Source organism: Zootoca vivipara, chromosome 12, assembly GCF_963506605.1.
Source record: "Zootoca vivipara chromosome 12, rZooViv1.1, whole genome shotgun sequence".
Taxonomy (NCBI): Eukaryota; Metazoa; Chordata; class Lepidosauria; order Squamata; family Lacertidae; genus Zootoca; species Zootoca vivipara.
Genome location: NC_083287.1, coordinates 47,003,663 through 47,026,047, shown reverse-complemented (window position 1 = coordinate 47,026,047; position 22,385 = coordinate 47,003,663). Strand labels below are relative to the sequence as shown.

The 22,385-nt window shown below is 43.1% G+C and overlaps 1 protein-coding gene across 1 annotated transcript; it reads left to right on the top strand.

The window, feature by feature from the left end:
* The first annotated feature begins 704 nt into the window (after window positions 1–704).
* On the top strand, window positions 705–18,481 carry NOM1 (nucleolar protein with MIF4G domain 1). The gene is made up of 11 exons (XM_035129708.2): window positions 705–1,796; window positions 2,438–2,562; window positions 3,249–3,444; window positions 5,832–6,155; window positions 6,868–6,978; window positions 7,307–7,471; window positions 8,244–8,365; window positions 13,525–13,657; window positions 14,717–14,848; window positions 15,444–15,553; window positions 16,246–18,481. Exons 1-11 carry the CDS (start codon window positions 819–821, stop codon window positions 16,421–16,423), a joined length of 2,574 nt encoding a protein of 857 aa, XP_034985599.2. The 5' UTR covers window positions 705–818; the 3' UTR covers window positions 16,424–18,481.
* The last annotated feature ends 3,904 nt before the right edge of the window (window positions 18,482–22,385 follow it).

Sequence of the window (22,385 nt, the reverse complement as noted above, 5' to 3'; positions counted from 1 at the left end):
CTAAGCAGCGTTTTACTGCTTGTGCAACTTTTTCTCAATGCTGTATGGAAAGGTACAGGAATCTGACCATTGGAGAGTTTGCAAGTACAGTAAACTAGTAAACCATTTTTCTCTTACCAAATGTGTGGTCTTTTTCTATGCTAGAGGAAGAGGGAAGTTTTGGAACATCAGCCTGACCTGAATCAGATCTATTAATGCTTATACGGTAGCTCAACAGTTCTTTGCAGCCTTGAGGAGCTGATCTTAATTCTCTTCCTTTTCTAGGCGTAGGACCTGTCTTTTTAGTCTGAAGGCTGGGCCTCTTACTTATTCTTAATGAGTAATTGCTTTGGGAGGCTGAAAAATTTGCCTTTTGTTGATATTTTGTTGATATAATCTCATATGCAATGGATTGCTGAATTCTGTTTGCTTTCAGTTTATAGTCACAGCATGGCAAGGTGGCCTTTGTTGAGAGTTACGGCTACACACAGGCAGATGAACAACGAAATGAAAACCGTATGGAAAAGGAGCGATAATAACTTTCTGAAAACCGGGTAGGAAGGTGGCTGGGAAATAGTCACAAGTAGGGAATTACTGTATGCTTTTGCGAAGAGGATCCGTTCCCAGAGGGAACTACATTTCCCAGCGTTCCTTGCGGAGGACGAGTCAAACAGGCAAAGGGTCCCGAAGCTTGTCCAGGTTGCAACGAAGGTCCAGCAGGTGGCGCTGCCGTTTCTAAGGCCCGTGTTCGAAACAGCCGCGCGTCAAGATGGCGGCGCCCATGAGGCGCAACGCTTGAGGGGAGAGAAAGGCCTGAATTGTGTACGCCGGCTGAGGCCATGAAGCGGGCGGCCACAAATGGACAGGGGCACAGCAAGAGGCGAGGGCGGCAGAAGCAGAAGGCCGGGAATCTGCAGAAACTGGGGCTGGCGGTGCGGGAGTTCGTGGCGGCTGCCGGGGGGTCCGAGGGTGGTGGTGGCGGCGGCGGCGGCGGCCTCGGCCTCCCCTCGACTCCTCTACAGGAGCCGCTGCCGGTGTCGAGCAGTCGGAAGAACCGCCGGGAGCTGCGTCGAGAGAAGCGCAGGTTGAAACGGAGCCGGCGTCGTCGCCTCCTGAACGGCGGCGAGGCGGTGAAAAATCCTCGGCCTCCTCCTTCGGCAGCGCCAGCTGGAAAGAAAGAGCTGCAGCCGGAGAAGAAGGAGAAGAAGAAGAAGCAGGTTTCCCTGCCGGCCCCGGAACCAGAGAAGCGGCCCCCCGCCGCAGCCGAGGCCCCTCGAGAGAGACCCGGGAAGGCCTCTCCTTCGGCCGAGGCCCTGGCGCGCAAGCGAGCCTTGCTGGCGGCCAACGAGGAGGAGGAGCGGGAGATCCGGCGGCTGGAGAGGCAGCTGGGGCTCGGCAAGCGTCGGAAGAAGAAGAAGCAGCCGCTGGAAGGGCTGGCTGAGGGGATGGAGGCGACCTTGCCTCCCAGCTTCGCCAGAGACGGGCTGGGTTACGTGCTGGGAGCCCTGGTGACAGGGGGCCCCTTCTCCGGCCTGTACGAGAGCAGCGAGGGGGAAGGAGAGGGAGAGGAAGAAGGAAAGGGGCCGGGGGAAGAGGGAGGAGAGGGGTCTGAGGAAGAGGGGCTGAGTGGAGATGAGGAAGTGGGTCTGGGAGAAGAGGCCGAGGAGGATTTCGCACTGGGAGAAGACCCAATAAGCTCAGAAGAATTCAGTGGGGAAGGAGAAAGCGAGAATGAAGAGGAAGAAAGCAGATCCCCTGACCTAAGAAGCCCAGAGTCTGGAGCCAAGGAACCCACCTCTCCTGGAGAGCAGGATGAGGTCTGTTTTTTTTTTAAAGTATCTCGCGGGATATTTAGGGGGTCTGTGTGTACCAATACTTAGTGAGATAGGCATGGGTCATAGCTCATTGGTAGTACATCTGCTTTACAATCAGAAGGTACTTGGTTAACTTCCGGGCATCTCCAGGTCAGGCTGAAAGAAACTCCTGGAGGCCTGTTGCAAGTCAGCATGAGCTATATGAACCAATGTTCAGACTTGGTATCGGGCAGCTCCCTGTGTTTCCTAAGATATGCCTTTGACAAGTGCACAGCAACAAGCTTTCTCCTTTGAAAGCAGCAGCTAATCCAAGCTTCCCAATGAGCGTACCTTTCAAACGTCTATAAGTTAGCAAACCTACATTTGTCACAGTCACCATTTACATTTTTAGGTACAGATGCCAATGTTAAAATGTGAAGATTTTTACCACGCCGGCTATTGCATTGTCACAGAGCATTTGTTTCCCACCTTTGGCAATATCAGTGTGCCAAGCATTCACATAGATGGCTTACATTGTAGTAAAATATACAGAACAGGTTCATTTTCATTCATAAATCACATGAGATCTCAATATTCAACCATTTTTCTCAAATATTAAATTATTTAATTAATACATCGTCTATTTTTTCTTTTCCTTCTTAAAGAATCCTTGCCAAGATGCTACAAAGTATATTCCCCCACATATGCGAAGGTCTGAAGAGACAATAGATGCCCCAAAAAGGGAAGAATTGGAAAGGCTGAGGAAAACACTGAAGGGCCTAATTAACAGGTAGTATTTTATTTTATTTATTTTACTAAATGTCTCTAGCACCCTTCATCCGAGGGTCACAAGGTGGTTTACAATGTAAAAATGCAGAAATATATAACAGTAACAAACAAAAACAGTACTGTACCCCCTAAACACAGTTTAAAAGGCCAGAGATTGTTTTATTAGCCAAAGACCAGTGAGAAGAAGAATGGTTTTTGCTTGGTGCCTAAAGGTATGTAATGAAGGCAAGCCTTCTTGGGGAGAGTATTCCACAAATGGGGAGTCACCTCAGAAAAGGCCTGTTGCCACTCTCTGGACCTCCAGACAGGAAGAAGTATCTCATGTGATGATTACAGGACAGTTTGTATGGGGAGTACTGAAATTTTCCTTACAGAAATCAGCCAAGACAGCACATTTAAGGACTTCTAACTTGCCCTACTGCAACTTTTATTTGTTGGTCCAAGTATTATTGGCATCACTTTGTGTTCAGTTAGGGAAAGAAAGGCAGGAAATAAAGCAAATAAATTGAGCTGAATGGCCTATCAGTTTTTCTCAAATGGACAAAAGTGTATTTATAAATATATACTGTACTTCAAACACCCATGAACACACATTTTAAATACATTTCATATGACTGTATGTTAAAATGAAACAGAACATTAAAGCTAACGTTTAACTTTATTTCTATATGATTTATTTTCCATTAGGTTGAGTGAACCAAATTTAGCCTCTATAAGTGGACAGTTGGAGGAGCTCTACATGGGGAACAGTAGAAAAGATATGAATGAAACGCTGACAGATATCCTTATCAGTGCTTGCGTTACAGAATCAGCAATGCCTTCCAGGCTGGTGATGGAGCATGTGCTTTTAGTTAGCATCCTTCATCGGACAGTGGGAATTGAGGTAATTACATGAGTAGCACAGTAATAAAGGAACTTTTCTACTCTGCCTTTGGCTTCTACTAATAATTTCATGACACTTTGGTCATTTTAGATTTTATGATACTTGGTTTTTTTAAACAATGTCATATCAGGTGCTGTTAGGCAGAATGGTAGAATATAAATAAAGTCATTATTTCAGAAAACTTTCATTAAGTAGTACTTCACACCTTTGTAATTAAAAAGCCAAGGATCTTTGCATGTTGACCACAGAGAAAAGCAACGTACTTCTACAAATTTCACTCTGTGTGTTCTGTAGTAATCATTTGTTTGCCATAGTTCAGTTGTTTCCTAGTTCTGCTGGATCTCTCAGTGGCTTTTGACAACATCGACCATAACATCCTTCTAGACCGTCTAGAGGGGTTGGGAGCTGGGGGCACTGTTATACAGTGGTTCCGCTCCTTCCTCCTGGGCCGTGTTCAGAAAGTGGTGGTGGGGGTTGAGTGTTCAGACCCCTGGGCTCTCACTTGTGGGGTGCCTCAGGGTTCTGTCCTCTCCCCCATGCTTTTTAACATCTACATGCAGCCACTGGGAGAGATCATCAGGGGGTTTGGGCTGGGTGTTCATCAGTATGCGGATGATACCCAGCTCTACCTCTCTTTCAAATCGGAAACAGTGAAGGCGGTGAAGGTCCTGTGTGAGTGCCTGGAGGCGGTTGGAGGATGGATGGCAGCTAACAGATTGTGGTTGAATCCTGACAAGACAGAAGTACTGGGCGACAGGAGGCGGGCAGGTGTGGAGGACTCCCTGTTCCTGAATGGGGTAACTGTGCCCCTGAAGGACCAGGTGCGCAGCCTGGGAGTCATTTTGGACTCTCAGCTGTCCATGGAGGCGCAGGTCAATTCTGTGTCCAGGGCAGCTGTCTATCAGCTCCATCTGGTATGCAGGCTGAGACCCTACCTGCCTGCAGACTGTCTCGCCAGAGTGGTGCATGCTCTAGTTATCTCCCGCTTGGACTACTGCAATGCGCTCTACGTGGGGCTACCTTTGAAGGTGACCCGGAAACTACAACTAATCCAGAATGCGGCAGCTAGATTGGTGACTGGGAGCGGCCGCCAAGACCACAAAACACCGGTCTTGAAAGATCTACATTGGCTCCCAGTACGTTTCCGAGCACAATTCAAAGTGTTGGTGCTGACCTTTAAAGCCCTAAATGGCCTCGGTCCAGTATACTTGAAGGAGTGTCTCCACCCCCATTGTTCTGCCCAGACACTGAGGTGCAGTACCAAGGGCCTTCGGGCGGTTCCCTTGTTGCGAGAAGTCAAGATGCAGGGAACCAAGCAGAGGGCCTTCTTGGTAGTGGCACCCGCCCTGTGGAATGCCCTCCCATCAGATGTCAAAGAAAAACAGGAACAGATTTTTAGTAGACATCTGAAGGCCGCCCTGTTTAGAAAGGCTTTTAATGTTTAATCGATTATTTTGTTTTTCTGTTGGAAGCTGCCCAGAGTGGCTGGGGAAACCCAGCCAGATGGGTGGGGTATAAATAATTTATTATTATTATTATTATTATTATTATTATTATTATTATTATTAAAACTAATAGGAGGTTTGACACTGGTTTCTAGGAGCCAGGAGTGCATGTTCTGATTTCCAGCCATTTCTGAAAAGAGGCATTTGTTACAAAGGACCACAGTTAATCACATAATTGTACTTCTGTCTCTGGCCTTACTTTTTACAATTCTGCCCACATATGTACACACACACCTGCAACTTCAGGAATATGCTTCATGCATCTGATGGACTAAAGTCAAGGAAAGCTTATGTCAAGGAAACAAATGTGTTGGTCTTTAAGGTGCCCCAAGGCTCCTTAAAGACCACTTATTGAAAAGGGGGCATTTGTTTAAACAAAGGAGCACTTCATGTTTTCTGTAATCAACCAATACCCATAATTAATTGAATAAATTTGTAGAAAGAGGGGTTCATTTTAATAACTGTCCTACCCTGTGTACAGGAGCATCACCATCCACTGCAATCTAAGGCTGTTTTCAAAAGTGGTGCTTAAGTGGACTTCTGTGCTTTGTGAATTGTATTGAACAGCTACACTTGTTTTTTCTTAATCACCTTGATATAGCTCATTAGCATTTGCAAGAGTGTTCTGCCAAACTAAAATTCATTCAGCTTGTGAAATAATCTTGAGTGAAAGGACTTGTCTGTGTAATGCAGCCTAATGCAGTGATTAGTAATCTTATGCTAGCACAGCAGCCAATATTATATATTATTATATATTACTTTTAAATTGCTGGTCAGCAAATTTTAGGACCACAACATTAGTTATAAATTGTTGGCTATCTGTTTTAAAGTGCTTAATTGGTCAGCAGCTCATGGATCATGTTTGTGTGTTAAATGTTCCAGGTTGGTGCTCACTTTTTGGAAACTGTGGTGCGGAAATTTGATGAAGTCTACAAAAGTGAAGCTGAAGGGAAAGAATGCGAGAACCTCCTTATCTTAATTGCTCATTTGTATAATTTTTATGTAGTGCATTCACTGCTGATCTTCGACATCTTAAAGAAGCTTGTTAGCACTTTTTCTGAAAAGGATATTGAACTAATTCTGCTGCTGCTGAAAAATGTAGGCTTTTCCTTGAGGAAAGATGATGCTTTGGCCCTAAAAGAACTTATCACGGAGGCCCAGAAAAAAGCAAATGCAGTAGGAAAGCAATTCCAGGACCAGTCAAGGGTATGAATGCCTTTTTAAAGTACCTTTTTGGGATAACTTTTTTATCAAAATGTGGTATCCCATGCTTTCTGTGATGGAAGGAATCTGTCAGCGGAACAAGAGGCGAGGCATTTGTTGGCAATTTCTTCTTCATCCCCTCAAGTAGATTTGAGGGGCACTGGGGGGGGGAGGAATCCCTAAAAATCCTCTTCAACCATGCCTTTGGCTGATTAACATCTGATACTCTTTTAAATGTGTTGTGTGAAAGGGGATTATTGGTTTGGTTTTTGTTCTTACATTTTTTATGTATTTTGTGTTGTTGTTTTTTGTTGTTCATGTTGTGAACTACGCTGAGATCTGCAGATGAAGGGCGATATACAAATTTACTAATAGTAATAGTAATAATCACCTCCCTCTCCCTGTTCCATCAGCAGGCAGAAAGCACTGAATACCACCCTAAAACAGAGTTTGGTAGGAACTTTAGTATTCCTATATTTTTCCAACACCACTTGCACTATGGTATGATGGGTTGGGCATTCTTTGGAAAACTTACAAACTAGAGCTTCTTCAGTTCTTCATAAATCAGTCAAACATTTGATTTTGTTTGACACATTTAAAAATTGGTCTTAGGGATGGCTATAAAACTTCGGTTCTAGTCCATTTTTTTATGCTGCAGATCTTTGCCGTTTTAGGTACTGGAACAATAATGCAGACTTACTGTGTTTTTCTAAAGGTTTGTTTCATGTTGGAGACCATGCTGGCACTAAAAAACAATGACATGAGAAAAATCCCTGGTTACGATCCAGAGCCGGTTGAGAAACTAAGAAAGCTACAGAGGACACTGGTAAACTACATGAAAAACCATATTGCTATATTTCTTTCATACACTGTGAACAAAGACTTGAGTATTAGCAAAAGCTGCTACTAACATCCTGGGCCTTAGGAGCTCCTTATGTAGAACAGTTGACTGTCTTAGTGCAACAAAAAAGTGGTTCAAAAAGTGGTTCAGTGGTTCAAAAAGAGGAGCACTTTCAGTTCAAGCAAACAACAGCCAAGGTTTCCATCGTATTTGCTGCCAGATGTAACTGGAGGACATCTAATTAGGCTAACAACTGGGTATAAAACCCTTTATTTAAAAAATTGTCTGACATAGCATTTTTCCTTTCTGTAAGACTCATAATAGTTCTGGAAAAGATGCTCAAGTTCGAGTGTCATTGGAATCTCTCCTAACTGCTGAACAAGTTGGTCGGTGGTGGATTGTTGGATCGTCATGGACCGGAGCGCCAATGATTGACAGCACCAGCAACCAAATTCAACCAATACTACCTGTAGGAAAGGTAAATGGGATCCTCACTCTTAACGTCATTCTGGAAGTGTGTCTTAAGACAGGGCTTATGAATTAGCATAAATGAAGGTATTTGTGGTGGTTGTGCTTAGAATTTTTTTCCTTTCAAAATCTGTTCAAAGGTACAGACATACATCATTTTATTTGTATGCCACCTTTCCATAGTTAAAACCAAGCTCAAGCCGCCTTACGACATGGGAAAGTAGGAAAGGGGGCTTCACGGCAGAAAACTGGTGCTGGGCTGGGAGCAAGTTCCAGATCAAATCCTTGTTGCTGCTTTTTCTTCAAAAAAATAATACGAACTTAATCTGTTCCAGAAGTCCGTTCTTAAACCAAAGCATTCTTAAACCAAGGCGTGCTTTCCCCTAGCAGCGGGAGACTCAATTTACAAACGGAACACACTCAACAGGAAGCGGCACATATTCTGCTTCCAAGGCAAAGTTCACAAATCAAAACACCTACTTCGGGGTTTGCAGTGTTCTTAATCCAAGTTGTTCATAAACTAAGCTGTTCTTAAACCAAGTTATACCTCTGTACCCATTTTACTCACACTTTTCAAAAAGTATGAATAACATACTATGTACTTTGGCCCTGAGGATTACATTTTGAAAATTCCTGAGAACGTAATGTAGCTTGAAAGCCAAACATTTGACTTTGCTCATTTTCCTGGTGAAGATGTTACTAGACTGTTTGAAATTATGAAATTCATCTGCGATATTAAGAGTTTGTGAAATGTTAAGTTTTCAACCCTTTCCCCTACTCAGGTGAGTTCGAAGATTCTGGAGCTTGCTCGTAAGCAAAGAATGAACACAGATATAAGGAGGAATATATTTTGTATCTTGATGACTAGCGAAGACTTTTTGGATGCCTTTGAAAAACTTTTAAAGTAAGTAGTCGCCAGGGTAGGATGATTTCAGAAACCTAAGCCACTGTTTGGATGTGAAATACCTTTCTCATGAATAAGAGTCTTAGCTGGAGCATTCTACCTGGTGCAAACCCGAAACAGTTAGAAACATTCTTACAGTGCAATCTCAAGCATGTTTATTCAGAAGTAAAATATTCAGTGGAGCTTACTTTCAAGTAATTGTACATAGGATTGAAACCTAAGATACAATTTTTGAAAAAGAGCTTGCTTCATACATAGAAGGATAAAATAAAATTTTTTTCACCTTTTTGTGAATTTAGGCCTGTTAACTGAAATCAGATGGCAGTCCTGATGGTTTGCTTAAAGTGTTGCCTGATGGATGTAAAAAAAAAAAAACCTTAATGTTCCTTTAATGGCTGTGGACATTCTCCTGAATGGGCAATCTATCTGCAGGGGGTGGGATCTCAAGCTAGTGCTCTGCAGGGTGAAGGGGACAGCATGAAAGTGAGAGGTTGAATTTGAAGAGGAGAGTTTTAGCTTGGGTTAGCTAAACTGGAGCAGCCTTGTGTGTGGCTGCATTGACAGCTTTCTGAGGTCTGCCTGTTTCCCGTAAGCTCTTTTTGTAAACTTTAAATTAAATGATTTTTTAAAACTCACAAATTTTTCTCATCTAAAGGCAGGTGCCCACACTTGCTGGGTCAAGTATTCTTTATCCTTTATCAAGAAAGGCTCCCAGCTGCCTCTAGCAGGCTCCACTTGCTCAGCAGCTTGAATATAAATATGGTAAATAAATTTCTAAGTACATATCTGTGCAAGTGAGGGACCTGTCCCTCAAGCCTTAAAGAAGACTCAAGTACTTGATAGTGAGGACAAAGAGGTTTCTCGGTAAGACAAGCTAATTCTTGGACCCTGTCAAAATGAAATGAAACCCTATTGTGCCGCTCTTGGAAACTTTTGCCATGCGCAAAGCAGAGAGTGCATTAACACTGGTGTCTGGAATATGAGCTGTTATTACATACTGGGACCTACCGGTAGTGTAAATTGAACCAACATGGAAAGAACAAGACTCCAAGGAATGTGAGGCAGTTCTGAAAGTGAGCCTGGAGGTTGCATGGCAGGAGATGAGGGACATGAGTGAACATCAGCTACAAGGGGTCAAGGTTGACCCAGAAATCCAGCTTCTTAGCTCTTAGTTGTGTGTGGGATGAATGAGCACCTGAAGGACTGTCTGCTCAGGAGCCTGTCAGCAGTGATGAGAATAAAAAAGCTGGAAGAAACACTTTTAGTAAAGCTGCTGGGGAAAGGCTCTGACAGACTTGAGCAAGAGAAAATGCTCTCCACACTGGAAGTGAGTGGTTTGCAGAGAGACTAGCTGGAGCCTGCAGCCATGAGTGAGAAGAACCTCTTCTTAAGCCTCTTAGAACCTCTTCTCTGTGCCATGAAAGCTTAAGTGGGTTGGACCAGGCCCTTAAATTTGCACACCCCAGAGGCTAAGCCATACTGTGGGAATAATTCAGAAGCCTGAAAGTTAGGGAAGTAAACAGATGGAGAAGCTTATCTGCCTCTTTTAGAGGTCTTGTCCACTACCACTGGGGCATGGGAGGAGAGGAAGATTTCATGGCAGCTCTCTGGAGCGGAGTCAGTCTTAGCAGAATATGCTTGTAGAGAAAGACATATTGTAATGGAACAGGATTCAGTGCATGTGTAGTAAAAAGCGGAAGGGGTAACAAATCTGGAGGAGATTCATGAGCCTGGCACATTACAATTCCTGCTGAACTACTCAGGGGGTTCTTGGCAAAGAACTATTCACCGCAAGACTGTTTGACATTCACATGTTCCTTATGGAAGCATGCTTAGAAATGGCTTTCCAAGCAGACGTAAGAGCTACAGACATTGAATTCTGTGGAGCCCCTGGGCAAGGTGTGTTGTGTCAGTAGAGTGGTGTGTTTGGAATCAGCTGTTTTGGTATCTTCCCTACTTCAGGGATTTGGGGTGCCTAGGTAGAAATTGCCTTACAAATGTTAGCTGCCAAGCTTCTTGTTCGATTCCGGTGTGGAGGTAGGTATCACATTTTGGTGGTTAAATGCACTGACAAAGAGTAAACCTCACCCTGCTTTTGTTGCTGAAATGCCATTCATCTCAGAAGGAGGAACTGCTTATGATTAAGGATATTCTGATTCATGTTCTGAGAAACTGGGAGCCAAAGGAGTGCCTGTATAGGAATGCTCTGGGGCCTTGTTACTTGTTGGAATTTATTTTTTCTCTAGAGAAGTAAATATAATTGGTGTGGAAATATTCTACTTGCTAACTTCTCCAGTTCTCTGTTCCCGAGAGAACTTTCAGCCAGGAGCCATTTAATGGTAGCTGAACCACTTTTGAGAGAGGGGATGGTATGAGTTTGTCCATCTATCTGATTACTGTAAATGGCTTTCCCTAAAGTGTCCCCTGATGGGATCTGACAAAAGAGCCTTAATGTTCCTATAATGGCTATGAATGTTCTCTTGAATGGGCAATCTACCTGCAGGGGGTGGGGTCCAAAACCAGGACTCTGCAGGGTGTATACATATAAGGGAGCGTGGGAGAGAAAGGGTCATTTGAATTTAGAGATGAGACCTGGGATTTTTAGCTAGAGTTGTCTAAATTGAGATAAAGCCTCGGAAGGAGGTGCTCTCTGGGATCTGATGCAACATTTGCAGGTTTGCTGCCCGGTGGACTGCCTGTTACTATCCAATATGCTTTACTTGAATATTAACTAAAACATGTACTATAAGGACACAACACTAAGTCTCTTTCATATGTAATGTTGCTCCCAGAGTTTATCACTGCTCAAGAAAGCGGCAAGAATCCTCCGTTTGAACAAGTAGACCGCAACATTAATATTCTGATGTAGGAGTGGACCCTACATCTGTAAAGATGAGAAACAGTTGCCACTGTTTCTGAAGAAGTGTGCATCCACAAGAAAGCTCATACCAAAATATAAACTTAGTTGGTCTTTAAGGTGCTACTGAAGGAATTTTTTTATTTTGCTTCGACTCAGACCAACACAGCTACCTACCTGTAACTAGTTGCCACTCAGAAAACCAAAAGGGTGTGTGTGAGAGAGAGAGGCTGCTTTTTGCCTTAAATCATAGGCAAATGGCACACTTACCAAGTGAAGGAATCCTTTTCTGTTTAAACCCAATCAGAGAAAGCCGAAACGGGGAAGCACTTGAAAGAGTAAATATGGAAGCTCAATCAAGTTTCTTAGTTGGAGAGTGCCTAGTAGGAACACATTTCTATGCACCCTTGTTGTTTTTAATTTGGTACAGTGACAACATGCTTAAGAGGGTGTGCTTGTGAGGTTTCTCAAAAATTTAAGTCTAACCAGCTCAGCTGCAGGTGGCTTAAATTAAACTTGCATATATTTTTTTGCAAAAACATTATTACTGTAAGCAAGCATATATGCACAAATGTAACAGGAGGTCCCATAGACCCCACTATCTAAAATTAAATTCAGCTATGAATCATTGTTGTGTATGAAATGTGAGGTACTCACTTCATGGATTTTGGTGAGCCTTCAGCTGCATCTTCAGGTTAAAGGCCACCTGTCATAAACTTTGGACAATGGCCTATGTACCACAGCATTTCTTTTAACAGCCGGTACTAAATCCTGCAGGATAAATATACGAGAACCTTAGTGTTCTGGCATCCACATATCTCCCTATGTTCACTCTCAGCTCTTAGGTCAGAAATTGCCAATATTTTTTACTCTGTGGGCACATCTGCAAACTGAAGAAACTTGTGGGCACCACATACACACCTCAACCGAGCACAATTTATTGTATTGGCTACAAAAGAATGCTTCTTTCAAGCATAATTTCAGCGGGGAAGTGGTTTGTGACAAGGAGGGTCTCATGTGACAGGGAGAGCACCATTGGTGACCCTTGCCGCTAGCTACAGAAATTGGTTGCATTACTTTTGATCCTCTTGACTAATAACATCTTGTGGGGCGATCAGTGGCATTGTTTGCGACAAATTGCACATTATTGTTCCATTGACTTCACTGAAAAGTGACTTGGTGTAAAATGAAGCATTTTATCTATACCTTAGCAAAATCAGGCCATCCCCGCCATCTCCGACTGGGTAACTATAGATGAAAGCCTCATTTTGAAAGGATGCAAATTTTGTGCTTGACACTCTCTGCATTATAATATTAAGCATTCTTCATTTTAATTGGCTTTAGTGCTGCCAAGCATCTGACAGCTCTGGAATCTAAATCAGACTTATTTGACAGAACAGGTACAGCACAAGTTAAGACTATTCCTTGCCAACAGCGTCTTAATCCTCTGCATGGTCCAGCTCCGTGAGTAAGGAGGCCGTTCAGTCCTGCCAGACTTTCTGCTGAGACAGCCAGTAGGAACTCATTAATGCTGATTATATTTTTGTAATTACTGTAGGTTGGTTGAAATCCCCAACACCCTCAATTAGGAATTGGAAAAACTTGAGAGGGTAGTTTTTCCTTCGGTCACCCACTAGCAATTTCTTAATTCAGAATAGCTTGGCCTCTCCTCAGCCTCTCTTGATGTTTTGGACTACAGCTCTCATCAGCCCCAGGAAGGACAGCTGGTTGTAAATCACCCAGATTTTTGTAACCCAGAGGCCAAACATAGAGTTGGTAGGGACCCTGAGGATCATCCAGTCCAACCCCCTGCAATGCAGGAATTTGCAGTTGTCCTATTTGGGGTTCAAACCTTGTTAGCAGCACCACACTAACCAACTGAGCTATCCACATATTGTCATACAGAGGGATTCCCTCTCCCAATTCTTTTGCCCACCACTGAATTGGATCATACTCCTACCTAACCTTCCTGTCAAGACTTTTCTCTTTATCAATATTAGTAATCGTTCCACAACTTTATATTATGCAAAGCACACAGTTAAGAATGCTTTCTTTTCCAGAAATCCATGGTATGAATCTTGTTGTCCATATATTCTTGAAATCATTATGCAGAATACACTGCAATGAAGAAACTGGTTTGGCATAAACTATTTAGATCCTTTTTTCTTTTCTTTTTACTTGATGCATAATGGATTGAGTTCGAGTCAAGAATGAATTGGGTGGCAGTAACTCTTCCATTTTATGGTGGTTGAGCCTAAACATTCAGGAAATGGAATTTACATAATGGCAATTGATGTTTTAGGCTTAGGCTGAAAGATCAGCAGGAGAGAGAGATTGTCCATGTCCTCATAGACTGTTGCCTGCAAGAGAAGACTTATAACCCCTTCTATGCATATTTGTCTGCCAAGTTTTGCGAATATGAAAAGCGATTCCAGGTAAGCTAAGAACTTTCTCTTTACTGGTTGCACCTTTTAAATTTCTGGGAATGAAAGTGGTGTTATCAAATGGTAATATATGGTAGCTAAACACATGATTGCTAAATGTAATAGAAAATATGTTTTTGGGGGGAGCAATAACCCTTCCATATTGCTTGTAAAGCCAAACAACAGCATTGTCTCAGAAAGGAACCGCAGCTTAGTGATGGATTGTATGGGAACTATTTCAGAGTCATTCCCTGCCATACCCATTTAAATGATCTGGACCACATGAAAGTACACACACACACAGAGAGAGAGAGAGAGCGTGCTCCAGTGTTTAAATTAATCCTCAATTCTGTACTCCCTCTCCCCTCTGTCCTCTTTCTCCTTGAAGCAACTCCAAGAGAGGGAATGACTGATGATGCAAGCATGATCTCTCCTCCTTTCCAAAGAGGCTAGACCAGAAGAAAAAGCAAAAAAGGGGGAAGATCTCTCTCCTGTACCCTACTCTCTTCCACTTCTGATCCTCCAACTGGTTTACGTCTAAAAGTTTCCCTCTGGAGTCAGAGGCTATCACCATTTGGCCTGTCAGAATGCACTGCACATAACTTGCAATGCTGCAACAATTAATTAACTGCACAAAGTGATCCTACCTTAAATTGATGATTTGGGGCGGGGAGGGGGAGGCCAGCTGGTGAAGCTAGCACCATATCCTATGACCTGCTATAATACCATGGGGAAGGTTGGTAGTTTTGATTGCAGTGGAGGAGAATGAACTGTGCCAACCCCTGAGCTGGGGTAAGGTTGTGCCAGTTTCTGGGACATGTCCAGGAAATAAAGGGGCTTAGATTTAGTGCCCCTGTGCCCACCCCAGCATGCCCCGCTTTACCTCTAAGCTCTCTGAAGGCAGGGCAGGGTCCTCCAGTGATATAAATGTCAACCTGGTAGTGTTACCTTCCTCTCTGCCAGCAGAGCAGCACTTGGATTGCATTTTGCGGCCCCTCAACCAGCTTACCTGTGAGAGTAGGATTGTTAATAAACAGCCTTTTCTCTTTTTATTTTTATTTTTTAAACTAGATGACATTCCAGTTCAGTATGTGGGATAAAATAAGAGATTTAAGAAACCTGTCCACTACCGCTTTATCAAATTTAGTTAATCTCTTGGCTCATCTGTTGAAGACTAAGTCTCTGTCCCTCACTGTTTTCAAGGTAAGCAAAACACTGTTGTTGTTGTTTTTAAAAAAAACCCTTTACTTTTAGATCTCATGTTAGGCTCATGCATAATGCACATGTTATTTGGTATGTAACGTCACCTAACAAGCAAGGCAGAGCAAATAGTTATTCTATGGGGGGAATCTAGGTTTGCAACGGTATCCATGCAGGGGGTACCCAGGGTGATGCTGTTTGACCACATCTGCCGTCAGCCCCAACCAGCATGACCAGCATGGGAACTGTAGTTTGACAACAGCTGGCAAGTGCCCTCTTAGCTATCCTTGAGGGTGTTAAGATTTAAGCAAGTTGCTGTTGATCTCCTCATGTTTCATGAAATCTTTCCCACTTCTTTGTAATTGGCCAGTATGTGCAATAAACAGATGTCTTTTTTGCATTGAATTCACAATTAAGCTTTAGGTCCCATTGTATATTCAAACAGGTGAGCTGAGCTCTCTGGAATTATTAATGACTGTTCTTTTGGTAATCATGTACAGGTGATTTATTTAATACTAATAACATTAGCATTTTCATGATAGCTTAATTGCTTGAGAGTGTCTTAAGAGTTTTTGACATGCCATTGCTTTTTAACTAGGTAATTGAATTCAGTGAATTAGACAAGCCAAAAGTCCACTTCTTACGACAAGTACTATCTGCACTGTTCTTGAAAACAGATCCAGAAGAACTAAACCACATCTTTGGAAAGTAAGTCATCCTAGGGGTTCCAGGTAGAATTTGTCAAACGATCATTTTAATGATAAAAGGGGTTCTGTCTCAGCTGGGAGCTAAATGGCACCTTATACCTAGGATATGAGCGCAACAACGGAATGTCTAGGTGCACTTTTTAGAAACAAGAATACAAAGCTGAAAATGAATGAACTGCAACTAAAATATTATGTTCATTTTTCGCATGGTCTAGTCCTTCCCCTGCTCACCTGCCAGTATTCTTAAGAGGGTCTCTTCTCCAGTCTTCAAAGAGTAGCTGGAAGTGGGGCGGCAGAAAAAATTCTTCCTTTCCTTCCACTCTGCAATTTTAATCTGAAATCTTAGGTGCAATCCCGCTCCTAGAGCTCAGAAACTGCTCACACTAATGTAATTCCCTGTCACAAAATGCACCTAGAACAATGGGAGTTTTGAACACTGGTCTCAGGTAGAATTTGTCAAACCATCACCTTACTGTCAAAAAGGGGTTCTGTCTTTTCTCCCCAGAGGCCTGGAGCATATCTGTTCTGCTGCAGAGCCCTAATTTGGTTTTCCTTATGGTGTCACGAGCCTAGCCATACAATGCTCCAGAATATTTTGTAAGCCTCTATCCTGGCTGTACCCTGCTAGTGAAGTAACATTGCCCTAAAGAAAACACTGGGTTGGTTAATTTGGAGTTCTTTGTGTTTTTCCAGGTTGGCTGACAACCCAAAATTGGGAATGCTGCATGAAGGCTTGAAGCTTTTCCTCACCCATTTCTTGCTGAAGAATACTCAAGCTCACAAAAATGTTGAAGAAGCCACTTTGCTAAAAGAGAGAATTGAACTAGTGACTAGGACTTTGAAAGCAAAAGAATCTAAATTAAAATTATAGTGTTAGGTCTAATAATTTGTATCTATGGGAAATGCAGACTTAATGGGGGCAGGGGAATAACTTGAATTGGATGGTCTTCCATAAGCAGCAGACCTCATGTTCTGATCAGTTCCTTCACAGTAATGTGGAGCTGGATTAGGTTTGATATTCAAACTGGCTAGTATTTATTATCCTTCTGTTAAAAGAGAAAACACAGTCACTAGTGAGGTCTGAATAATCTATACAGTGTATTTTTGAAAATAAAAGTTTTGTACCCATGCATTTTAATGTAGCGTTTGAACTTCTTTTTAAAAATTCAACAACGTTTGCGAGTGGTATTGCCACATCATGTTTATAGTGATAATTTAAATTCCTCATTCTCATGCCATTCTGTTGTCACTCCCCACTCCCAATTTATTCTACTAAAAAAATTATAGCTAATGCAAACAGTACACTGTATATCTCTCTGACAGTCCATTCACTATTGTTTAGCTACATGCCTATTATAGATTATTGAAATCCGTGCAGAAACTCACATTGCTACTCCATGTTACCCACTCCAAATACTTGGGAAGTCCCCCCCCCCTTTTAAAGTTCCTTTCTATGTAGTCAAACACTTTTTGTACATACAAAAAAAACCCATTACTTTACCCATTATGTTCCCTTACTGAATTCCATAGAAGCCAAATGTAAGATGAGGGCAAATGTCTGCTGTCACCTTATGGATTAGATTTGCTTAAACTGAAATTTTTGCTAGGGCGTCACAGTTCTCAGGTCCATTTGCTGCATTTTCTTCTGCCTGTGCTTCCACAGAAGCTGATAAAGAGTAGCTTCTTAAGGACAAATATCAAAATGGGAGCCACAATTTCCTCATGCAGCAAAGGCAACAGAAACTTGTGTCTCCTTAAAGACTATGAAATTCATTGTGTGTGCAAAACAAAAGCTTTTTTGCTGCAGTAGCTTTATTAGTTTTAAAGTGCCACTAATTATTGATTTTGGTTACTGTCCACAAATCTATGACCTCATCAAATCAAGCTGAGTAAAATAATAATAAGCAAGCCAAGTGGATTTTTACTTTACAGCAGAGTTTCTTAACCTGTGGTCCATGGATCTCTAGGGGTCCATGTACCAGGTGCAAAAAATGACTTTTCCATTGGGATTAAATAAATTGTATACAGAATTTTATGTGTATATGCATTTTTCTGGGTAAGGGGTCTATAGTTTCATCAGATTCTCAGAAGGGGTTTGTGACCCAAAATGAACCAATACATTACAATGTCACTTAAGTTTCATGAGGCCATGTATCTTGCCTGTCCTTCCAAAAACAGGATAAGAAAAGGCAATACTTAGTTTGGAGAATTTGTGAAAGAATCGCTCAACCAGTTCATTTGCTAAATTGAATGTCCATGTAACAAAAATTAGGACTTTGCTTGTCTTGTGTATACTATGAAACAAGTGTGTGGAAGTTCTAACCCTCTCGACGTCATTGGACTGCAACTCATTTATGAATCTATTTCAATGAGGCATGCCAAAGTAATCTTGAAAGACAATAAAAACCATCTACAAAACAACTATGCATATAAAACACAATTAAAACAATTGCATATAAAACCATTTCAAATAAATTCACATACTGACAAGATAAGATTCGGTACTTAGAAGTCTTGTTGAATGACAGGTCTTGTTAAAGAAGAAAATATTCAGCAGGCACCAAAAATAAAAGATTGAATTAAATACAGAATTGCAGTCTGACTTCAGTTTTGTATTTCCTATTGTGGGGGAGAGGGAAGGGTTGTAACTGTTTTGGGCTATAACTGACATCCCTGACCATCAGCCATGCTCCCTGGGACCCGTGGGACTTGTTCTCCAACAACATATGGAGAACATCAGGTTGGCTTTCCCTATGGATAAGAATTCACTGCCGCCAAGGGATATTTGGCTTCAAATCCCTGTATGTTTGTAAAGCTTGCTATGTGTTCCTGGACCCATCAGCCTATCCCAGGCATCCCCAAACATCGGCCCTCCAGCTGTTTTCGACTACAATTCCCATAATCCCTGACCCCTGGTCCTCTTAGCTAGGGATCATGGGAGTTGTAGGCCAAAACATCTGGAGGGCCGAAGTTTGGAGATGCCTGGTCTATCCTATCTCAGAGACTTATTTTAAGAATAACGAGGAATTGACTACTTCCAGAGTTGGGTCCATATGCACTACACATTTAAAGCAGTATTTTATCACCCTAAGTAGCTATGGCTTCTCCCAAATAATCCTGGAAACCGTATTTTGTGAAGGGTGTTGAAGATTTTCAGTACATCCTTATTCCCATCTCAGCGCTCCAGTTCCCAGAATGGTTTAACAGTCACTCTCTCTGCCCAGGATATTTGTAGCGGGATAGCCAGCCTCACATAACCAACATGCTTAAGTCTAATTAATGCATGAAGGGGTTAAAACCATAGAGTAAGCTGTTAAGCCAGGCTTAGCTCACCTTGGGAGGGACTATCAGGGGTCCCCCAACTTACCTGGCTTCGGGCCAGTGCCCGCAGTGCCGATCATGCACGGGAGCACGCCCCTGTGCGCATGGGTCGGAAAAAGCACCAGAAATAGCTTGTGCACACGGGCCTCCTCTGACCAGGAAGTTTGCCGGAAATGACGCGTGTGTGCGCGCAAGCTATTTCCGGCCCTTTTTCAGACCCAGAAGTGGGCAGCCGCGCCGCACCGGTAAGAGCAGGCGGTGGGGGTCGTCGCAGGCCAGATAAAATAGGCCTTTGGGCTGTATCCGGCCCGCGGGTCATAGTTTGGGTATGTCTGGACTAGGTAGTCAAGCCTTGGTTTATCCTCCCATCTAAAAGAGAAGCTCAAGGTGTGAGGAGGGCTTGACTGGCTACTGCAGCTTAAGACTGCATGGCTCTTACAAGACACTCTTCAGTTCTTATACCAGGGGTCGGCAAACTATGGCGCGGGGGCCAGATGCAGCCCCCCAGGCTTATAAATCCAGCCCGCGAACCCTGCCGCCCGCTTGGTCAGTCCCTGCCCTCTGCAGACGCCTCGCCACGTGGGGACTGACTTCCACGATGCTGGCACGGCTTCGGATTGGCTGCAGGAAGCTCCTGCAGCCAATCTGAAGCACGGACAGCTCTGGGCAGCCACCACCGCCGGCTTGGCTTCAGATTGGCTGCAGGGAGTTCCTGCAGCCAATCTGAAGCTTCGCCGCCCATCCAACCTGGCCTCGGAGGACGAGCCACAGCATGTGGTACACGCCACCTGGGAGCTCCGTGGGGACGGGCCGATGGAGCGGCTGCTGCTCATCAACAACACTGGTGAGCGGGTGGCACCAAGACGCGTTCCTGAGCACATGCAGAGTACATTCCTCCTCCTGGTCCGGAGGCAGCTGTGGGACCGGCTTGCACGGTATTTGTATTTTTCAAAATATAGTCTGGCCCCCCACAAAGTTTGAGGGACAGTGGACCAGCCCTCCAATGAAAAGGTTTGCTGGCTCCTGTCCTTTACTAATTTAGGAACTTTCACCACTGTAACTAAGGCCCAGTGATGGCCAAACGTAGCCCTCCAGCTGTTTTGGGACTACAACTCCCATCATCCCTAGCTAACAGGACCAGTGGTCAGGGATGATGGGAATTGTTGTCCCAAAACAGCTGGAGGGCCAAGTTTGGCCACTGAACTAAGCCAAGTTTTACTACCTCTGCAACTTTTTCTGAATACTGCATGGGAAGGCACATGAATCTGACCATTGGAGAGTTTATAAGTAAACCATTTTTAACTTACCCAAAGTGTGGTATTTTTTTCTATGCTAGGGGAAGGGGGGAACTTTGGAAGGAACTCACAAGGGTATATTTTAAAGGTCTGTGTCTGTCAGCCTATATTCCCTTGCTTTACTTTGTTGCATATTCTATCTATCATCTATCTATCTATTAGGTTTATATACTGCCCTTCATCATAAAATCTCAGGGTGGTTCACAGAATAAAATATTTTGTGGTTCTGAATCATCTGGGGTTTCCTCAGCAAAGAGGAACTGGATCTTGGCATCCAGTAATTATCCTTCCTATATTTTATTTTTTGCTTGCACCAACATTTATTATTGTTTTTGACCATGGAGGCAGATCATAGCCATCGTGGCTGGCAGCCATTGGTAGCATTACCTTCCATGAAATAAAACATTCCCAACGTTCGCTTTCGGATGTTGTGCCGCCATGCATTTATTTGGCTTTATACCTTGGAGGAAATAAGTGAACAGAGACTCAAGCTGAAGCAGAACAGTTGCCCTCCTCTGTGAAACTAACGTTTCGGGAAGCAAGGGCCATATTTTATGCTAACCATTTAAATTCAGATAATAAGTGTCCCTCAGACATTTGGAAAACCCTGGTCCAGGATGTAAGCATAATGTTTGATTAAAGACATAGTCCAGCTGTCAGTTGTACATTCCACACAGAGCTATTGTCGTGGACTGTAGCTTTTTTAAAAAAGTCGGGGCAATGAGATGTTAAACCCACTATTCTGGTTTTTGGATCAGCGTTAACAGGAGAACACAAAGAAGTCTGTTTTGTAGCTTGAGAGAAAGTGTTACGTGGATAAATCACACACAATCCCCTTTGGCAGAGCTTTAACACTGGAGCACCTGAAAGAGCTGAGTTTCTGCAGAACTCTTTAGCATTATATTATTTCCATTGTGCTGCATGAAAGGGGGAGGATGAGTTCGATATCAGCACTTCTCCACAAATGTGCAAGTCTGTCGGCATGACAGCCAGGTTTTGCCTTGGCAACTTAATATTGTCCTCGAAACATCTGGAATCGTTTGATTTGCATTGTTCAAGAGAACGTGATCTGTTAAACTGTCAGAGGCTGGGGGTCCAAACGCTGCCAATCAAATGCATATTGTCAGGGAAGATGCATGTGTTAAGTTTAACGCTAACATTCCCTATACCTCAATCCCACACTGGATTCCGCAGAAGCCCTCATTCGTGACATGGTATCCGAATGGACTTTGCCACAACTCTGCAAATGCTTTCTGTATAGAAATAAAGCTGAGGGTTGAAAGTATTTAATATTTTTACAAAATGCCAAAAGTGGTTAGTAACAGAAGGCTACAATTAGATAACTCGCTAATTGGTACATCAAAAAACCAAGATGCACACAGCACTTAGATGGGAGAACCTCTGGCCTTCCCAGCATTGTTGACCAAGGCTGGTGAGAGTTGGGAGTCCAACAGCTTCTGGAGGGGCACAGATCCCACACCACCAGACTTGGTTCATCTTTGATCTGATCCTGCAAAGTTCTTCTTTATGCTCTTAAGTCCAAAATAGCAGCGGTCACTAGAGCCCAGCATGAATAATGGCTGCACTGTTGACTTCAGACCACAAGCTGGATCCTTACCACTGCGTGGCATATTATTTCTAAGAGGCCTTTGACAGTCTCCCAGTTTGTATGGTTTGTGATCAAGCATTTGCCCTGAGCCCACAGAGAACGAAGGTATTGGTGTTTTGTTTTTTATTGTAATATAGTATTGTTGATTAACAGGGTCCCAAATAGGGCGTGGCCTGATTGTAATCAAGTCACCAATTCTAAAAGATGGCTTTGAAATGGTGTTCCTATTATTGCACTTGACTGCATTTTCATTTTTGTTTTTGCAGTGTAAAACAAACCAAGCAACATCTGGCAAGTGGGGAGGTCATGGTCTAAAATCACATTATTATTGTTCAATGTTGTGACATCAGATAGGTTTGTGAATATTTCAAATACAGATGCAACCACCCTTTTTGCCCCAATAGATGGGGCTTACAATTTGGAGGGGACTCTTTTACCAGCTGTCACTTCTCACAATTTCAGATCTCCTAAACCTAAAGGCCCTTCTTTCCCATAAAGCTTAATTTACCTCTCGCCCCAGAGGCATATGAATCACACCTGCTTCTATAAAAACAGCTACTCTGCCACCAAAACCTGCTAGAATCTGCATTCTCACTTAAGTGAAACAC